Genomic DNA, 15,328 nt, shown 5'->3' on the forward strand with positions numbered 1-15,328 from the left:
GCAACTACACTGACAGTAACAGCAATTAAACCCCGTCTGTTGGCTGAGAAGGGAGCCAACTCTCCGTTTCTCCAGAAGCCTGTAAAATGTACAAATTCGGAGCTAGAAAACTCAGCCTTCAAAGGTAGCCACAGGACCCTTCAAGGTCAGGCCCCAGCCCAGCTTTTATTTCCCCCTCCACCCCACGTGAACCCATCATTCCAATCAGCCACGGCCACGCTGTATTCCCAGTGTTTCTCCCACTGCTGAGCCTTTTCTGGGATGCTTTTCTTCCTCTTCCCTCTCTTAACCTGCTCGTCCGTCCTTCAAGCCACCTTTCAGACGCCCCCTGACTTACGAAGGCGCCCTGGTCCACCTCCTCTGATTCCTGTGTCTGCCCGTTACGAGGACCTTCCACACGTCTGTGGGGCAGTCAGTTCCATGGGTCCCCGCTCCCCTCCGGACTGCAGTCTCCTTCAGGGCAAAAGAGCATCTGGCTCTGTGCCTGCGTGTGCGATGAATAAATGAATGAGTGAATGAATGAATGAATCATCTAACAGCCTGCACAACTGAAGGCTACGTTGAAGGCCGACAGAAAGAGGCTTCCAGATAGGTGGAACGAAGGCTGTGCTTCCGGGGCTGAGAGTCAGAGATGGGGGTGTGGAACAGGCAAACTTTACTTTAGACTTCATCCGCAATGCTCACCCCTAAACATCGAGGTGCCTCTCACCGAGAGCTATCTTAAATTTCCTCTTATGCTTTCCTGATAGGGGGAATGTTTCCAAGTTCTTAACTTTTATCCATTTTCTGCTTTTATTCGACAAATATTTTAAGCAGTTACTCTGAGTCCCTCTATTCTAGGCACTCCGGTTGCATCAGTGCATGAAACTAAGATCCCTCTCCTCATGGAACTTACTTTCTGGAGGAGGGAGACAAACGGGCAGCAATGAGCTTAATAAATAAATGAATGAGTTGGTGTATTAGAAGGTGTTAAATACTAGGGGCGGGAAATGCAGAACAGGATTGTGGGGTGAAGGGGGGGATGCACAGTTTGCAGGATTAAATCTGTGCTCGGGGTGGGGATCATTGAGTAGGTGAGATTTGAATGAAGACTTGGGGGAAGTGATGGAGCAAGGCACGCAGAAATCTGGGAGGAGAGCCCTCCAGGGAGAGGGACCGGGCAGTGCAAAGAGCCTGGGGCAGGTACACGCCTGCTGTGTCCAGGGAAGAGCTGAGAGGCCAGTGTGGCTGAAGGCGGTGGGGGTGGGGGGGAGCGAGGAAGCATGGGAGAGGAGTTCCGGGAGGTGAGGGAGCCAGGTAGGCAGGGCCTGGTTATGGCCTCAGGCTTGCTCTGTGTATGTCATGTACCAGGAGGCAGTGAGTGGGCAGCTGAGCAGAGGAAAGAGCGTGTTTTACTTGGGTTTGAGCAGGATCCCTCTGGCTGCTTTGGGCAAGGGGTAGGAGCAGGGAGACTTGTCAGGAGGCTATTGCAGTGGCCCAGGCAAGGGATGACAGAGTGGCCGTGGCGGTCAGCAAGCGGGCCATAGGGCCAGAGAAGAAGCCAGGCCTGACCCCTCTGGCCTGCGTTAGAAAGACGGTGCGGTGTTACTGCATTAACATGAACGACAGGGCGAGTGCAGCCATCTCCCCCCAGTTTGGCTGGGTGACAATGAAATGCTGCAGTAGCCCAGACAGCCCTGCACCCCTCGAGCAGCCTTGAGCGATCTGGCCCCAGGGTGTGCAGGGAATGGAGGAGTCCATGACCCCCCCCCCCACCGCCCCAGAGTACATAGGAATGCAGTCACCTCGTAGATCTCAGTGGGGGGGGGGCTCTGAGGGCCACATGCAGCCATCAACCGGAGGTTGTTCTAGACCTGGTCCCCCAACCCCATCCCCGACTAGTGACTGTCGTAGACTTTCCGCTAAGCTTGAACTTCTTCATCTGAAAAGTGAGGAGGTTGGGCCCCCTGACCTCTAGGGTGAATTCCACTTCTAAAATTCTCTCATTTCAGAATATCTCCACTTCCTTGACTCTGTGACAACCTACTTTCCTAATGACTTCAAAATTCACATGAACACACGTGGTGTATAACTCTGTCTTTCTGTTTAGTTTTTTTAGTTACATTATTCCAGATAATACTGTACTTACTTGCCAAGAGAAGGAAAAAATGACATTAATTAAAGATTTGGTCTGTGTCCTAATCAAAAATTTTAAAAATGAATGTATCATACTGTACATTCTGTAACATAGCCTGCTTTTTTACTTAGCAATATATCATTAACATTTTCCCATGTCAACACATATTCTTCTAAACCATGATTTTTAGTGCAGAAGTAGTTTACCATATGGATGTACTATAATTTACTCAGCCGATTCCTTACTATTGGACATTAGGTTGTATCTTTTTTCACAAACACTACAATGAACAAAGTTGTGAATACCCACTCTCTTTATTCACCTCGGCCGTGACTTTGTTAGAAGAACTTCTCAGGTCAGAGGTTTTACACGTTCGAAGGCTTTTTGGTAGATATTACTAAAACGCCACCCAGAATTTAGAATTTCTGTCAATTTGGAATCCATATAGCATCATAGCATATGAACAAGCATAAGGACAATCCAATTTGAGAGCTGAAAGAAGACCTAGCACTGCAATGATCCAGGCCCTTCCTCTTCCAGGTGAGGAAACTGAGGCCCCGGTTGCTGTGGGACGAGGTATGTGTCCCAAGCATCCCTGCAAGTGTGTGTGAGACTTTGAACCCAGCTGGGAAGCACTGGATGCTGTGTGTGCCCCACCCAGCCCTGCCAACCTCAGTCCTCACTGCCAGAGGCTCCCAGAGCCCCCCAGCTCCAGCTACGGCCACCCCACTTCTCACCTGCCTTTCCCAGCCACGCTGCTTCTCAGAGCAGGCTGCGTGTGCAATTTCTCCCTCTTCACCACTGCCCCCCGCCCATCTTTCCTGTGCTGAAATGGTTCCAGCTTTGACCCTCTCACTGCCATATCTGAAGGAGACTTGGCGGTTCTCATCCCAGTGGCATCTCTGTCACCGGTAGATGACACCTACCATTTTGAAATGCACCTCTAACGTGATTTCCCTCCCAGATTCTCCCAGCCTCCCTTTCCTGTTAGGCTCTCCCAGGAGGAGCTCGTCCATTCCCACGGCTTCCAGCACACCCTGTTACCTCTTCCTGAGTCCAGATCTGGGTGCCCGTTACCTGTGTGTCTCTCTGGGTGCTCTGCAAGCCCGCTCTCAAAGCATTCAGAATGAAACTGAGTATCTTCCCCGCTCTACTCCGCCACCCTGCCCCGCCCCCTCCTCCTCTACAACATCACAGCCACCCCAGAATCTTCCTGAGAGTGGGACCACTCCCCTACTTAACCCGTTGACTGGTAAACCCACACACCTTGGCATGGCCAGTAGGGCCCTCCCTGACCTGCCCGGCCTCCTCTCCAAGCCTCATTTCTCAGCAGTCCTCCCACCCCGCCCCCGACTCCCACCCCAGCGGTGGCGGCCTTCCTGTGCTCCTCCCTAGCAGATCGTTTGGGTCCTCCCTTCCCAGCGCTCAGCTCAACCCCATGATCTGCCTAGATCATCTTTTAAAGCTGAGCTTAAAAGCGTCACCCTGCGCAAGGCCTTCTTGTGCCAACCTTCTTTTAAGCAGCACTGAGGCCGTCTCCTCTCGGAAACCACCATGGCCCAGACGTTCCTCCATCCGGGAACTTAGCACAGGGGTGCCAGTAGCAGCAGCAGCAAGAGTGGCAGTAGTTTATTTTTCTGACTCAAGTGCTTGGGAGTAGATTCCATGTTTAATCCTCATCTCCAGTGTGTGTGTGTTTTTTTAATTAATTTATTTTATTTTTGGCTGCATTGGGTCTTTGTTGCTGCGCCTGGGCTTTCTCTAGTTTCGGCGAGCAGGGGCTACACTTCGTTGCGGTCCCCGCGGGCTTCTCATTGCGGTGGCTTCTCTTGGTGTGGAGCACGGGATCTAGGCGCACGGGCTTCAGTAGTTGTGGCACGCGGGCTCAGGAGTTGTGGCGCACGGGCTTAGTAGTTGTGGCGCACGGGCTTAGTTGCACCGCAGCATGTGGGATCTTCCCGGGCCAGGGATTGAACCTGCATAATTTCTGGCTGAAAGGAGAGGATGTGAGTACTGTTGAAACAAAAGTGACCTAACAAAATGCTGGTATCCCTGCTTCGTCCACTTCTGCCAATTCCCAGACCTGGAGAACGTCTACCAGGCAAGAGCGATTTGAGATTTTAAGACCCTGTGTAATTCTTGCCCTTCTGACCACGTCTGCAGTACAAACGCTGCATGCTAACTTAACTGACACATCTAGAAAAACAGACGCCAACTCTTCAAGTCCACTCACTGGATTGCATTCTTCTAGAATACTGCCCTTCTTCCTACCTGTGCAAATCCTGCACCCCTGCCAAGAGAGGCATCTGGGAAGTGTTCCTGGAGGGACCCACCTTGAATTAGAGGGATTAGAGGGACCAGCCCTCTTCCCTTCGCACGACTCCCAGGGCACTGGCCATCCATTCTTCCCATTGGCTCTCTTTCCCACGCTGCCTGCCACGGAGCTATGTAAGGAGTGTGAACTCTGATGGATAACCTTTGATTAGTCAGTTGAAGATCTGACTGTTAGAGGGACAGGAGAGAAAGAGATTGTTCCCTCTCTGCACCGTCTAACTGCCGTGGCAACTTTTTTTTTTTTTTGCCGCACCACATGGCATGTGGAACTTCCCCAACCAGGGATAGAGCCCACGGCCCCTGCAGTGGAAGTGCAGAGTCTTAACCACTGGACCACCAGGGAAGTCCTGCCGTGGCAACTTTTAAAAAGGCACAAACAGATGGGTTTTCAAGTTCAGAAATATATCTAGCCTTTTCCCATAGGTCCCATCCTAATTCTAAGGAAAACATGGCCCAAATATTATAATGTACTAGAGCAGGGGTCCCCAGCCACCGGGCCACGGACCAGTACTGGTCGCTGCCTGTTAGGAACCGGGCTGCAAAGCAGGAGGTGAGCGGTGGGCGAGTGAGCGAGGCTTCATCTGCCACTCCCCATCGCTCACATTACCGCCTGAGCCACCCCCCCCGCCCCGCAACCAACCCGTGCAAAACTTGTCTTCCACGAAACCAGCCCCTGGTGCCAAAAGGGTTGGGGACCGCTGTCCTAGAGTACCCTTTCCTTGGTATCTCTAATCCAGAACCCTCCAGAATGGACGATTTAGCGGTTTTCTTGCTGGGAGACAAAAAGATGGACGAAGCGAGCAGGAGGGAGAAAGGGAAGGAGAGTCAGGATTTATTCCGTTTCTGCTCTGCACTGGGCACTGTCTGCACGTCCGTTATCTCGTTCCATCCTTGCTCAGCGCTGCGAGATGAGCATCAGCGCTGATGGACACACGAGGAGACCGGGGTGTGGAGGAGTTAATTCCCTTGTCCAGGGTCATGTAGCTGGTAGAGAGCAGGGCCGAAATGTAAGCTCAGCTCCAAGTCAACTTGGAGCCGCAGCAAGCCCAGGAAACTCCGCTCCACGTTCATCCATCCTGTCACTGCGTCCTCTACACGCTCATCAAAGGCTTATCGGATGCCAGATAGAATTTGTAGACGTTATCTCCTGGGCTCCTCACTGGACCCTGTATGGTAGCTACTGCTCCCATTTTAAATGAGGAAGCAGGCTCAGAGAGGACACAGGACTTTCCCAGGTTACCCTGCCAGGACCACTGCCCGGCCCTACCTCCCTAACCGGGCTTTTCCTCTCAATCCCCTGCCCCGATACGTGGAGGCGCGTCCATGGTGGGGCATCACGCAGCAGACTTGTCCCAAACCAGACTGCACCTCGACACTCAACCACATCCTTGCCTTTACAGTCTTACCCCATCCTGGAGATGTGGCCTCCTCGGAAATGCCTCATTGGAGGATACTTGGCATCTTGATATGGCTGTTCTGCTGTCCTGGGCGCTGGGCAGGAGGTGCTGAGGGAAGGTCTGGGTCAGGTTCCTAAAGGTGCCCCAGAAGGACAAGGGAAAATAACATGAGGACAGGGCAGCTCCCAATTCCATTGCCTGAGGCCTGGTAACCTTGGTGGTGGGCACCTGAGGGTCAATGGCTTTTTTCTCAAAAAAAGAGAGTAGTCAAGACATCACTGAATCTGGCCCTTGATCCTGTTTCCCCATAGTCCAAAGGAAATGCAGAGAGACATTCCCTGATTAAAGCTGACTCCATAGGGAGGCCGGGTCCCCATGGGTCTATGATAAGCTGTTCTTTTGTCCCAAAGCAGAGCCAAAAGGGGTGACAAAGTGTTCTGAGCTCACCCAGGCCCTGAGGAAGCAGGCCCAGCCACAGCTCAAACCTGCAGGGCCTGTTTGTGGCCGCGGGCAGGTGCTGCGTGGCCTGCCTTGGCCCCCTGGCCTAGGCTGTGTCTCCAGCCCCCCAAAAAGGAGGCGGAGCCTCAGATGGGGCTCAGAGCACCTCTGATGGCCCTCCCCTCCCGCTCCCTGCTGTCCTCCTGGTGTCATCGCTATTGACAGAAGATTATGTAACCTCCAAGGAAAGGAGGTCTGGAGTTCTCCCCAAAGCGGCAAGTGAATCTGTTCTTGCTGCCGTCATTTTCTCAGCAGGAATCTGCTCCATGCAGACTGGATTTAGGGGCTTTTCCTGGATGCTTCTGTTTCATTTAACATGCAAGGGCTAATAACTTGTCACAATTCAATAAGGCGGTGGTTACAAACACCCGGGGCGGCTGCTTATTTAAATGCAGGTTTGTTAATTAGCTTCTCTTAACAAGGCGTGTGCTAAATCAGGCACCCGGCTGGCAGCACCCAAGCCTGGCACGTCTCCCGGGATGCAAGGTTGGCTACGGGGTCACGTCCAGTGGCTGCAGCAGGGCCAGAATTCAAGGCTAGGAGGCCCGTCCAGCCACCCCACTGCCTCAGTTTCCTTAAAAACAAGGCATCGATGACGAATCTTTAAAAACAGCTACAGGATAGCCACAGCCTGCCTCTTCCCGCCTGTCCTGGTCCTTTTTTCTGCCTTGGAGTCCTGAGTGCCTTCTCCCCTCCAGGCACGTAGTTTGTCTTTACTCTTGTTGCCATCCTACCTGATCCCCACCTCTTCCGCTGAGCCTTCCTTCACATGTTCTGCAGCCCTCTATGGCATCCGTCTCCTCTTACACATCACTAGGTACTCAGTTTTGGTAGCGGGGTACCAGTGATGGGGACAGAAGAAAACCAGCAAAGCTGGAGTGCCTGCTGCATGCCAGGATCCAGGCAGGCATGTCACATGACCCATCTCTGTCATCCTCACAGTGGCCTAGAGGTCTGGTGTCCTCGGCCTCCTGCGGTCCAGAGAGGTAGCCTTCTCAAGGTCACTCGGCAGCGAGGGTCCCTCTGGGCCTCACCCTCCAGGCCTGGCTCCAAGACCTACACCCGCTCCACTCCTGGTGCACATGAAGTGCTCAGACAACAGGCAGTGAAGTGAGTGCCCCTCGCCCCTGCATCTCTCCTCTGAGATCTCACGGAGCACACTGACCCTGGTCGAATCCAGGAATCTGATTCCACCCAGAGCCTTCTGGCCTCTCCCGGACACCCGACCACCGGCCACAGAAAGCTGAGAGAGGCTGCAGGAGCAGCGAGGGCCCGGCCCCTCGTGCATCCCTCCAGGGCAGCTCCAGGCACCTTGGCCGGGTGAGGAAGCTGAGGCGGGGCCAAGGCCAGAAGGAGAGGGTGTAGAGACCCGAGGAGGCACTTCTGTAGACTCCTGCCGTTCCTGATTGGACTGCCATGCCCATCTCTCCTTACAGGGAAAGAGGATTAAAAGCACAAAGAGAACTGCTAGGCGTCATTCGCTTATTCTCAAGAAAGGACTGAGAAAAGATCTAAATATAGAAAGGGAATCAAAGTGAGGTCGGAACGGGGGAGACAGAGCCCTGAGAAGCCCCAGGTTGCCCAGCCCTTCCCCAGAGAAGCAGGAGCCCGTCCCACATCCCTGGACCCAAACCTGGGGGCAAGCCTGGCTCAGCAGAGGCCGGGTGTGGCTGTGTGTGAAACGCCCCTTCAGCGCCTCTGGCTGAGGTTGAACCTAGGGTCTGAGCAGGAAGGCTGGGGTCACCAGGGGGACTTCCCATGGGCCTGGCAGAGGCAAACACCAGGATCCTGGAAAGCTGATCACTAGGTCACAGTCATTCAACACTGATCCTGAGGCGTGCTGTGTGGGGGGACTCTCACTCTCAGACACCCTAAGACAAGCTGCTTCCAAACCTGGGCCCGCCTCTGATAACAGGAAGGGCCCTTAACCCTTGGAAGATCGTAGACCCCAATCTGTTGAAAGTGCTGGCCCTGTCTCTAGGGAAATATGCAGGCAAGCATGCACAAATGTATACAATTTTGCAATCTCTGGCCATTTACAGACCCCCCTCGAAGTCTGTTCATGAATCCTAGGTTAAGAACTCATGCTTTAAGAAGTTCTAAGAGACTTTGCTCCTAATTAGGACTCCTAATGTGTGTGAGGATAAGATTTTCTGTATGTGATCCGAGGATCCTGTCTGACAATTTGAAGCGCTCTAAAACTCTCTGATGGATGGTTTGGAGCTGACGGTTTGCACAATGCTTAGCACAGAGTGCGGTCTCTCCAGATTGGTGTTGAGTGAATGAGTGAAAGGTTCCTACATGCTGTGTGATTTGGTGCCATGCTGTTTTTATAATGCACACGATCGCCCTTCAGTGGTGGCATTGAACCCACTGGTCAGGGAGGGCTTCATATCATCAGGACCAACATCGGGACTTTGAAAGGGGATGTAGGAGGGCGCTCTGGGCACCTCTGCCCAGTGTTTCCAGCTCCGACCCCGAGGACTCTCCGCCTCACCCCGACTCCCACACCAAGTCTGTTTCCCAAGCAACTGGGCACCTCCATCCAGTCAAGGCTGACATGGGCAGTTTGGAGGGAGCCAGAGGGGATGGAAGGAAGGACATGACATGCCAAATCCTCCCCTGCCCCAAGACATTGAGAGTGAGCAGGGCGCCCGGGCCCGCAGGCCCTGTTCTTAGGGCGTGGTGTCAGCCGTGGATGTCCTGGGCCTCGCTGAGGTGGGCCCAGCTCTGCCACCTTCCCCCGCAAAGAGAACAGTGAGGAGAGCCAGCCATGCCTAAAGTTCAACATGGCACCTCCAGAAACGAGCTGGGGGCCCTGAGCCTGAGCCAAACTCCAGGCCTGAAAATGTGAGGGTCTAGAACAGGGGCTGACAGGCAGGGCGTTTGGTCTCCCAGATTTCTCCGGGTGGCTGGGCCACATGACAGTGCCAACGGAGGTGGGGAGTGGCTGTGTGGGAGGCCTGGGTACAGGGGGAGGGAACTCCTACCCCCCGCCCAGGCCTTGGATCATTTGAAAGGCAAATGTGCCGGGTTGCCTAGGGAACGGAAGAAAAGGGACTTCCCTAGCACCGGTGACTAGTAAGGGATGGAGATGGGAGCTGTGATGCTGAGAAAATTGTTTCCAAAAAAAAAGTAAAAAGCGGTGACTAAGCAGCCCTGGTTATGTAAAGCGATCCCTGAGGAAGTGCGGGGAAAAGCCTGGAACCCACCCCCGTGTCCCTCCTCCCCACTCCCAGCCTGGTTCCTGCTGCCTTGGGGAGTTTCCACCAGCCCCTGGCTCCTCCCCTTCTCCCCGGAACTCCCCACTCCTCCACAGGACCCAGGAGGAGCCGCCCGGTCCTCAGATGGGGCTCTCACTGCCAAGAGCAACCGAATGTGATGGGCGGGGCACGGAGGAGGGGCTGCCTTCCCTGACCCGAAAGGGTCCGCTTGGAGCTATTCTGGGACCTCCGCTCAGAACAGGTTACTCCGGGTCAGCCCAACAGGTGGCAAAGGGTCATTTGCCTACCCAGAATCAGGGGCTGTTCCACTCTGAAGACAAGAGTTCCAGATTTGAGCCCCGACACATTGGTTGCTCACTGCGAACTTGGGCAAGTTACCGAACCTCTTGGAGCTGGTTTCCTAGGCTGTACATTGGAGCTAACATCTACCCAACCCAAACTTGTTGGGGCAATGCACTAAGACAACCCTTGCGCAGTTCCAGGCACAAGGCTGACGCGTGGCAGGCACTCGACATGTGTTAGTTTCCTTTCCCCTTAGCCAGGAACCCTAGAGACCCTGCTGTCCTTTTCTGGAAGGGAAAGTCTGCAGCTGGTCATTAGACTCACTGGGAATGCAAGCAGTCCAGCCATCCCTTCAGGGCTTCTGTTCACTTTCCTCCAGCTGATGAAGGGCTGCGGATCCAGGCCCCTTCTCTGCCTGTGGGCATGTGGCAGGGTGAGCCTGTGCCTTCAGGCCTCACATTTCCCACCCCGGGTATTCTCCCAGTTCCCAGGACCCTCCCTCTGGCTGCCTGGAGGGCATCCTCTCGAGAGCAGCCCAGGGGATCAGCGGGACCTCAAAGCACGTATGAAATGTTATCACCCCCAAAATCCCCATCAATGGTTTAGACAGAAATGCAGACGCCTCTGGCTCCCCCATTCTCCCTAACTGTGCATCCTTGGGGGTAAAGCAGACTTAGTTGCTCTGGACAAATAGATTTCAAGGCACGAGCTACTGTGGATCTCAAAAAGCTATGGAAAGGGTCTGGGGAACAAGAGCCTCTGTCACCAGTGAAAGTAACCGGGCCTGAGTGAAGAAGGAAACGAATCCATCACCGGCCGAAGGGTACCCAGGCAGCAACCCCACTTTTAACTACACCCAACAGACTTCTGTGACATCCGTCCCCTCTCTCAGGAGGGTCGCATGACCAATCGAAATTCCCAGGCTGTAGTTTAAGCCCTGTTTCCTCTCATGTTTCCTCCTTGGGAAATAAAAACAGCTAATCCCCTTCTGTATGCTTATATTTCATAAGCCCAAAATATGAAGAAAAACATCACTTAGGGATCAAGGCCTGAAACCTAACGTTTTCCCAGAAGTCTGAGGGATTGGGAAAGCCCCTCATTCCTTTTTAAGCACTGTCCCCAGTGCTTCTCTTGGACTGACCCTTAAATGGGTCCCCTGGGTCACGGGAACAGACATGCCAGGCCTCTGGAGCAGCTGGGCCGACTCCGCAGCAGAGGCCCAGGGAGAAAAGCAGAGAACCCTCGGCAGAGGCCGTGGCCATCTCGGACCCCTTGTTGCCCTCCTTCCCTCTGCCCACTGGCAGGTCCTGTTCTGTTCTGCCCCATGCTGTACTCACGCCCAAGGCTTGAGTTCCAACGCACCTTCTCCCAGGCCCAGCGAGGCCAGTGTAGGTTTTCTTCTGGGACCCTCCGTACCTCCTCCATTTGCTGTCGAATTTCAGCTGAATCTCTCCTCTCGGAGACCAGGCCTTCCTCGTCCTTCCCGGTGCTAAGTGCTGGGCCTGTGGAAGTAATCGATGGGTACTTGCCGGGCCAATGAACGTTCCCAGGGGTGACTCTGCCTCTGCGTCCTCTCGTGGAGAGGCCTCGAGGGTCCGGAGTGCAGCCCCAGCCATCACCCCTTGAGCTTTCAGTCCCCCTCAGATAACGGGGGGACTTGTGGCCTGTGCCCTAGATGATCTGCCAAGATCATCAGGGCTCTTTGCGCAGCTCCTGAGACACCCAGGAAAAACACACAGGTCTTGCAGTCAGAGACATAGCTGCATGGACCCGGATCCCCTCTTAGCCGGGTGACCTCTCGCAGGTAAGTCCCTTATTCTCTGCGCCTCAGATTCTCCATCTGTATGTTGAGACCAACACCAGCGACCTCAGGGTTGTGGGGAGAATGGGTGCCTGGGACATGTGAGGAGGGCCTCAGAAAATATCGGGTGAGTCCGAATACGGGGTACCGCGGACCCCGCAGCGGTGTAGTTCTCCTGCGGGGAGTCTGGGTCCCCATGGGTTTCCTTTCCTGGGATCGCGTGCAGGCAGCCAAGCAACTGACTTGGTGAGGAAACCCCGGGCCCCGCAGTGCCCTCCTCCTCCGCCCACCTTCCCACCACCTCCTCCCCAGAGGCTCACAATTGGTGTCTTGAGGATTAGTCACCGCGCCTCCCCACAGCCCGGGCCCCCCACGCAGGCAGACTGGCTGAATGCTCCACTGGAGTTCCTCACACCCTCCGAGGACAGCCTGCCACGAGATGACAGGGACGCAGAGCCACGCACCGGCCCCGACCCTGGAGCGGGGCCGACGATGGGCCGAGGACTTCACTGTCCCGCCCCCCCAGAGGCACCCTCCCCGTGACCTCAGCAGAGCAGAGAGACAAGGCTGGGAACCTGTCTCGGTGCCCAGCACCCCGACAGGACAGGGCTTCCAGAACCTTCTCCTAAGAGGCTTGCTGGAAGGGTCTCCACCCAGGCCTGTTCATCTCAGTAGAAAGGGCAGTCCCAGGCCAGCTCCATCAGCTGAGGCCTCTTTCCCCTCCCAGGATCACTGGAGAGAGATGGGGACAGCAGGAAGGCAGGGAGAGCAGCTCCTAGGAGTGCGGGGCCCTGGGTGGAGGCTGCAGGAGCCCTCTACACTCGTGCTCCCGTGCACCCCCATAACTGCCTCTAAGGAAGCCTGAGAGGGGGTCTCAGAGGCAACAGGGCCTGGGCTCACTGATTTGTCTGTCCGGGACCGCTGGAGGCTGTTGGTCCGGGGGAGTGAGGTCACTCGTCGCCTTATCCGTGCTGAGCTGGGTGAGATAGACACTCACTGGAGAGCTCAGATGAGCTCAGAGCAAGCAGGAGAGGCCAGGTTCAGAGGGGCACCAGCCTGAGGGGGCGCAGGGGACAACCAGAGAGAGGAAGGAAACAGCGGCAGCGGCTGCCCTGGGGGCACCGCTGGCTGAGGGGGCCGCCACAGTGGGACTCTGTTTCCCCCCTGGGGGAACTGTCCCACTCTGAGTTAGGAGGGGATGGGGGCTGGCAGGAATCAGAGCGTGCTGGCCCTGGGAAGGGGAGCTGGGGGCTGGAATGAGGGATCCGGGCTGTGATTTCTCATTTAGGGCCTGGGGAAGCCAGAAAGTGCCAAGAAACCTTCTCCCACACACCCTCAGCCTCCCCAGCCTTCCCATCTAATTGGATTTCCTCGGCCTCCCACAAGGTTATCCTCAGCGCCAGGAAAATGCCTCACGGTTGGATTCTCCCCCCAACCCGCCCCCCTCCCAAAAGGAAGTCTGGAGCTCAGAGCAGCTCTGCCATTCACAACATTTCTCCATGCGTGCCGCAGTCACCGCCCTCAGCTGCAGGGTGACAGGAGTGCCATGCAGGGAGGTGAGGAGAGGGGCCGGGAACCTCAGGGCAGGACCAGGGCAGGCTGGGAGCCGGGGGGTGAGCTGCCACCCGAGACCCTGCCCACGTCCTTCAGGGCCCGCCTCTCCCCTGAGGGTCCAAGGGCTACATCCCCACTGCCTCTCTGCCCCTCTTACACCCCAGGCCGAGCTGAAGTGTTCCCTTCTCAGGCAGTCCTCACAGCCTAGAGGAATCCCACCCATGCCCTCATCCTCCCCAATTTAATCCCCGTCCCTTTGGGCTCGCCCCACCCCAGAATCCACGAAGCCATGACCACAACTGTCCTGAGGGAGTTTCCCCTCAGCAACTTAGAGCTTCGTGTGTCCCCAGATAGAGAGTTACCCCAAGGACAGGGCCACGCCCCTGCACCTTCTCTCAGACCCCTCACAGGCTGGGCTCAGGGGAACACTTAAGTGATTGGTCAGGTGCACTATTCTGGACCCAAGGCCTAGACTTCTGCCCAGGGGGTCTGCTTAACCCCCCGAGTCCCAGGGAGCACGGAGAGGAGCTTCTTCCTACTGACAGGCGTTGTCTCTATCTACGAGTACCTATAGGCAAGTGTTGCTGCCGCGCGGGATCCACGTGACACCTGATGTCATGTGTCACAGGTGCGCAACACAGGGAAGGCGCGATGTCGCTGCCCCTCCGCCTCGTGGTCCTCTCAGTGACTGATGTCCACGAGGACAGCCGACCTCGGCCAAGCCTCTGGCCGTGCTTGCCTGTCCCCCAGCACAGCCCGGTGCAGTGTCTCCGCCAAGCCCAGCGGGCCCTGCAGGGAGCAGACCCAAATGTTTTCTGGAAATGTCATCTGCAGTCCCAGGTCCAGAGAAAAGGGTCAGGCGGAGGTGCCAGCCACTGCCCAAGCCACACCACACTCCCTTGTCCCAGCTCTGCCACCAGATGACTGTGGGGCTCGGGCGAGGCACTCACCTATCTGAGCCCCCAGCGCTTCCAAGGTTCTGTCTGGCGGCAAAAGGTTTGATTTATCCCATGGACACTCAAAAGTGCCTTTTGGGCTAAGTTTGCCCGACACTTTGGTCTTCACCTTCCTTGCCTTATACCTAATTTAAGGAAATAGTGTTTAAAAGACCAAACAAAACACATACTTACATGCAACCTGATTTTACCATTTTAACATTCTCCACGCAGACACACCTCTCCCTCGCCACATTCTCTCCTGTTCTCCTCCTCCGATCCCCTCACCTCCTGGCCTCCCCTCCCCCTCTAGGCCTTCCCTGAAGCCACTCCATCTCCCTTCCACTCTCTGTGGCAGGCAGGGGTGAAGCAGAGGGGAGAGAGCGGTGAGGGGCTGCAGCAGCCCGACTGTCCTCCTGTGCAAACCCAAGCTGTCCTCGTTTCGGTGTCGAACACGGAACTCTGAAAGAGCATCTTCAGGGCTGGAGAGGCAGGTCTTGTCCCCTCCATCCCATCCCATCCCAGAAAGCTCTCCTGGAGCGGCCACACCCCCTGCCATTCTGAAAGTGAGAGAAGAGCTGGCTGGGGGGAGTGGGGGGAGTGGGGGGGAAGGGGGATGGAGCAGAGGGGAAGCAAAAGGGATGGAGAGAATCTGGGAGAACAGGAAGGAGGCATGCCTGCCCTGCTGAACTGCTTTCCCAGCCTCTCCCTCTGGCCCACAATGCTTGTCTTCACGGCTGCCTCCTTGGCAGCCCCCTCGCCTTCCCCATCTTTCCACCCACGCCTGCCCTCCCCTGGGACCCGTCTCCCCCCGCCACCCGACCCGAGCCATGCCCCCCAAGCCGTTCTTCAGGTCAGCCTGGCTACTGAGGCCACGTGCCGGTCAGCTCCCCGACCCGCAGGCCCCATTCGGGTACTCTGAAGAGTCAGCTGGCTGGGGTTACTTAACCACCACCTTGGGTGCCTGGATCAGAAAAATGCCCTGCCAGCCCTTCTCAGTCTCCGGTTCCATAACCTGTTCCTAAGTTCGTCGCCAAGGGATGGTATTTGAACCAGTTGGGAAGTAGATGGTGGGATCAGAGTTAGGGAGGAATCAGTGTTTGCAGATGGAGAGAGAAATAGCATCAAGAAAAGACAAGGAAAAATGCAGAGAAGACTGGACTGATGGAGAAAGTGGTGCGGGAGGA

General features: G+C 55.6%; 1 protein-coding gene across 3 annotated transcripts in view; it reads left to right on the forward strand.

The window, feature by feature from the left end:
* Window positions 1–15,328, forward strand: part of PEBP4 (phosphatidylethanolamine binding protein 4) — a 269,506-nt gene that overhangs the window by 193,619 nt on the left and 60,559 nt on the right. For 2 of the 3 annotated variants that reach the window (XM_059926888.1, XM_059926889.1), the window contains exon 5: window positions 2,657–2,692. The exons of the other annotated variant lie outside the window; for it this stretch is intronic. In XM_059926888.1, the coding sequence (XP_059782871.1) occupies window positions 2,657–2,692 (36 nt within the window). The remainder of the gene's footprint in view (window positions 1–2,656; window positions 2,693–15,328) is intronic. 3 annotated transcript variants of the gene reach the window in all.

The sequence above is a fragment of the Balaenoptera ricei genome, chromosome 6, assembly GCF_028023285.1.
Source record: "Balaenoptera ricei isolate mBalRic1 chromosome 6, mBalRic1.hap2, whole genome shotgun sequence".
Taxonomy (NCBI): Eukaryota; Metazoa; Chordata; class Mammalia; order Artiodactyla; family Balaenopteridae; genus Balaenoptera; species Balaenoptera ricei.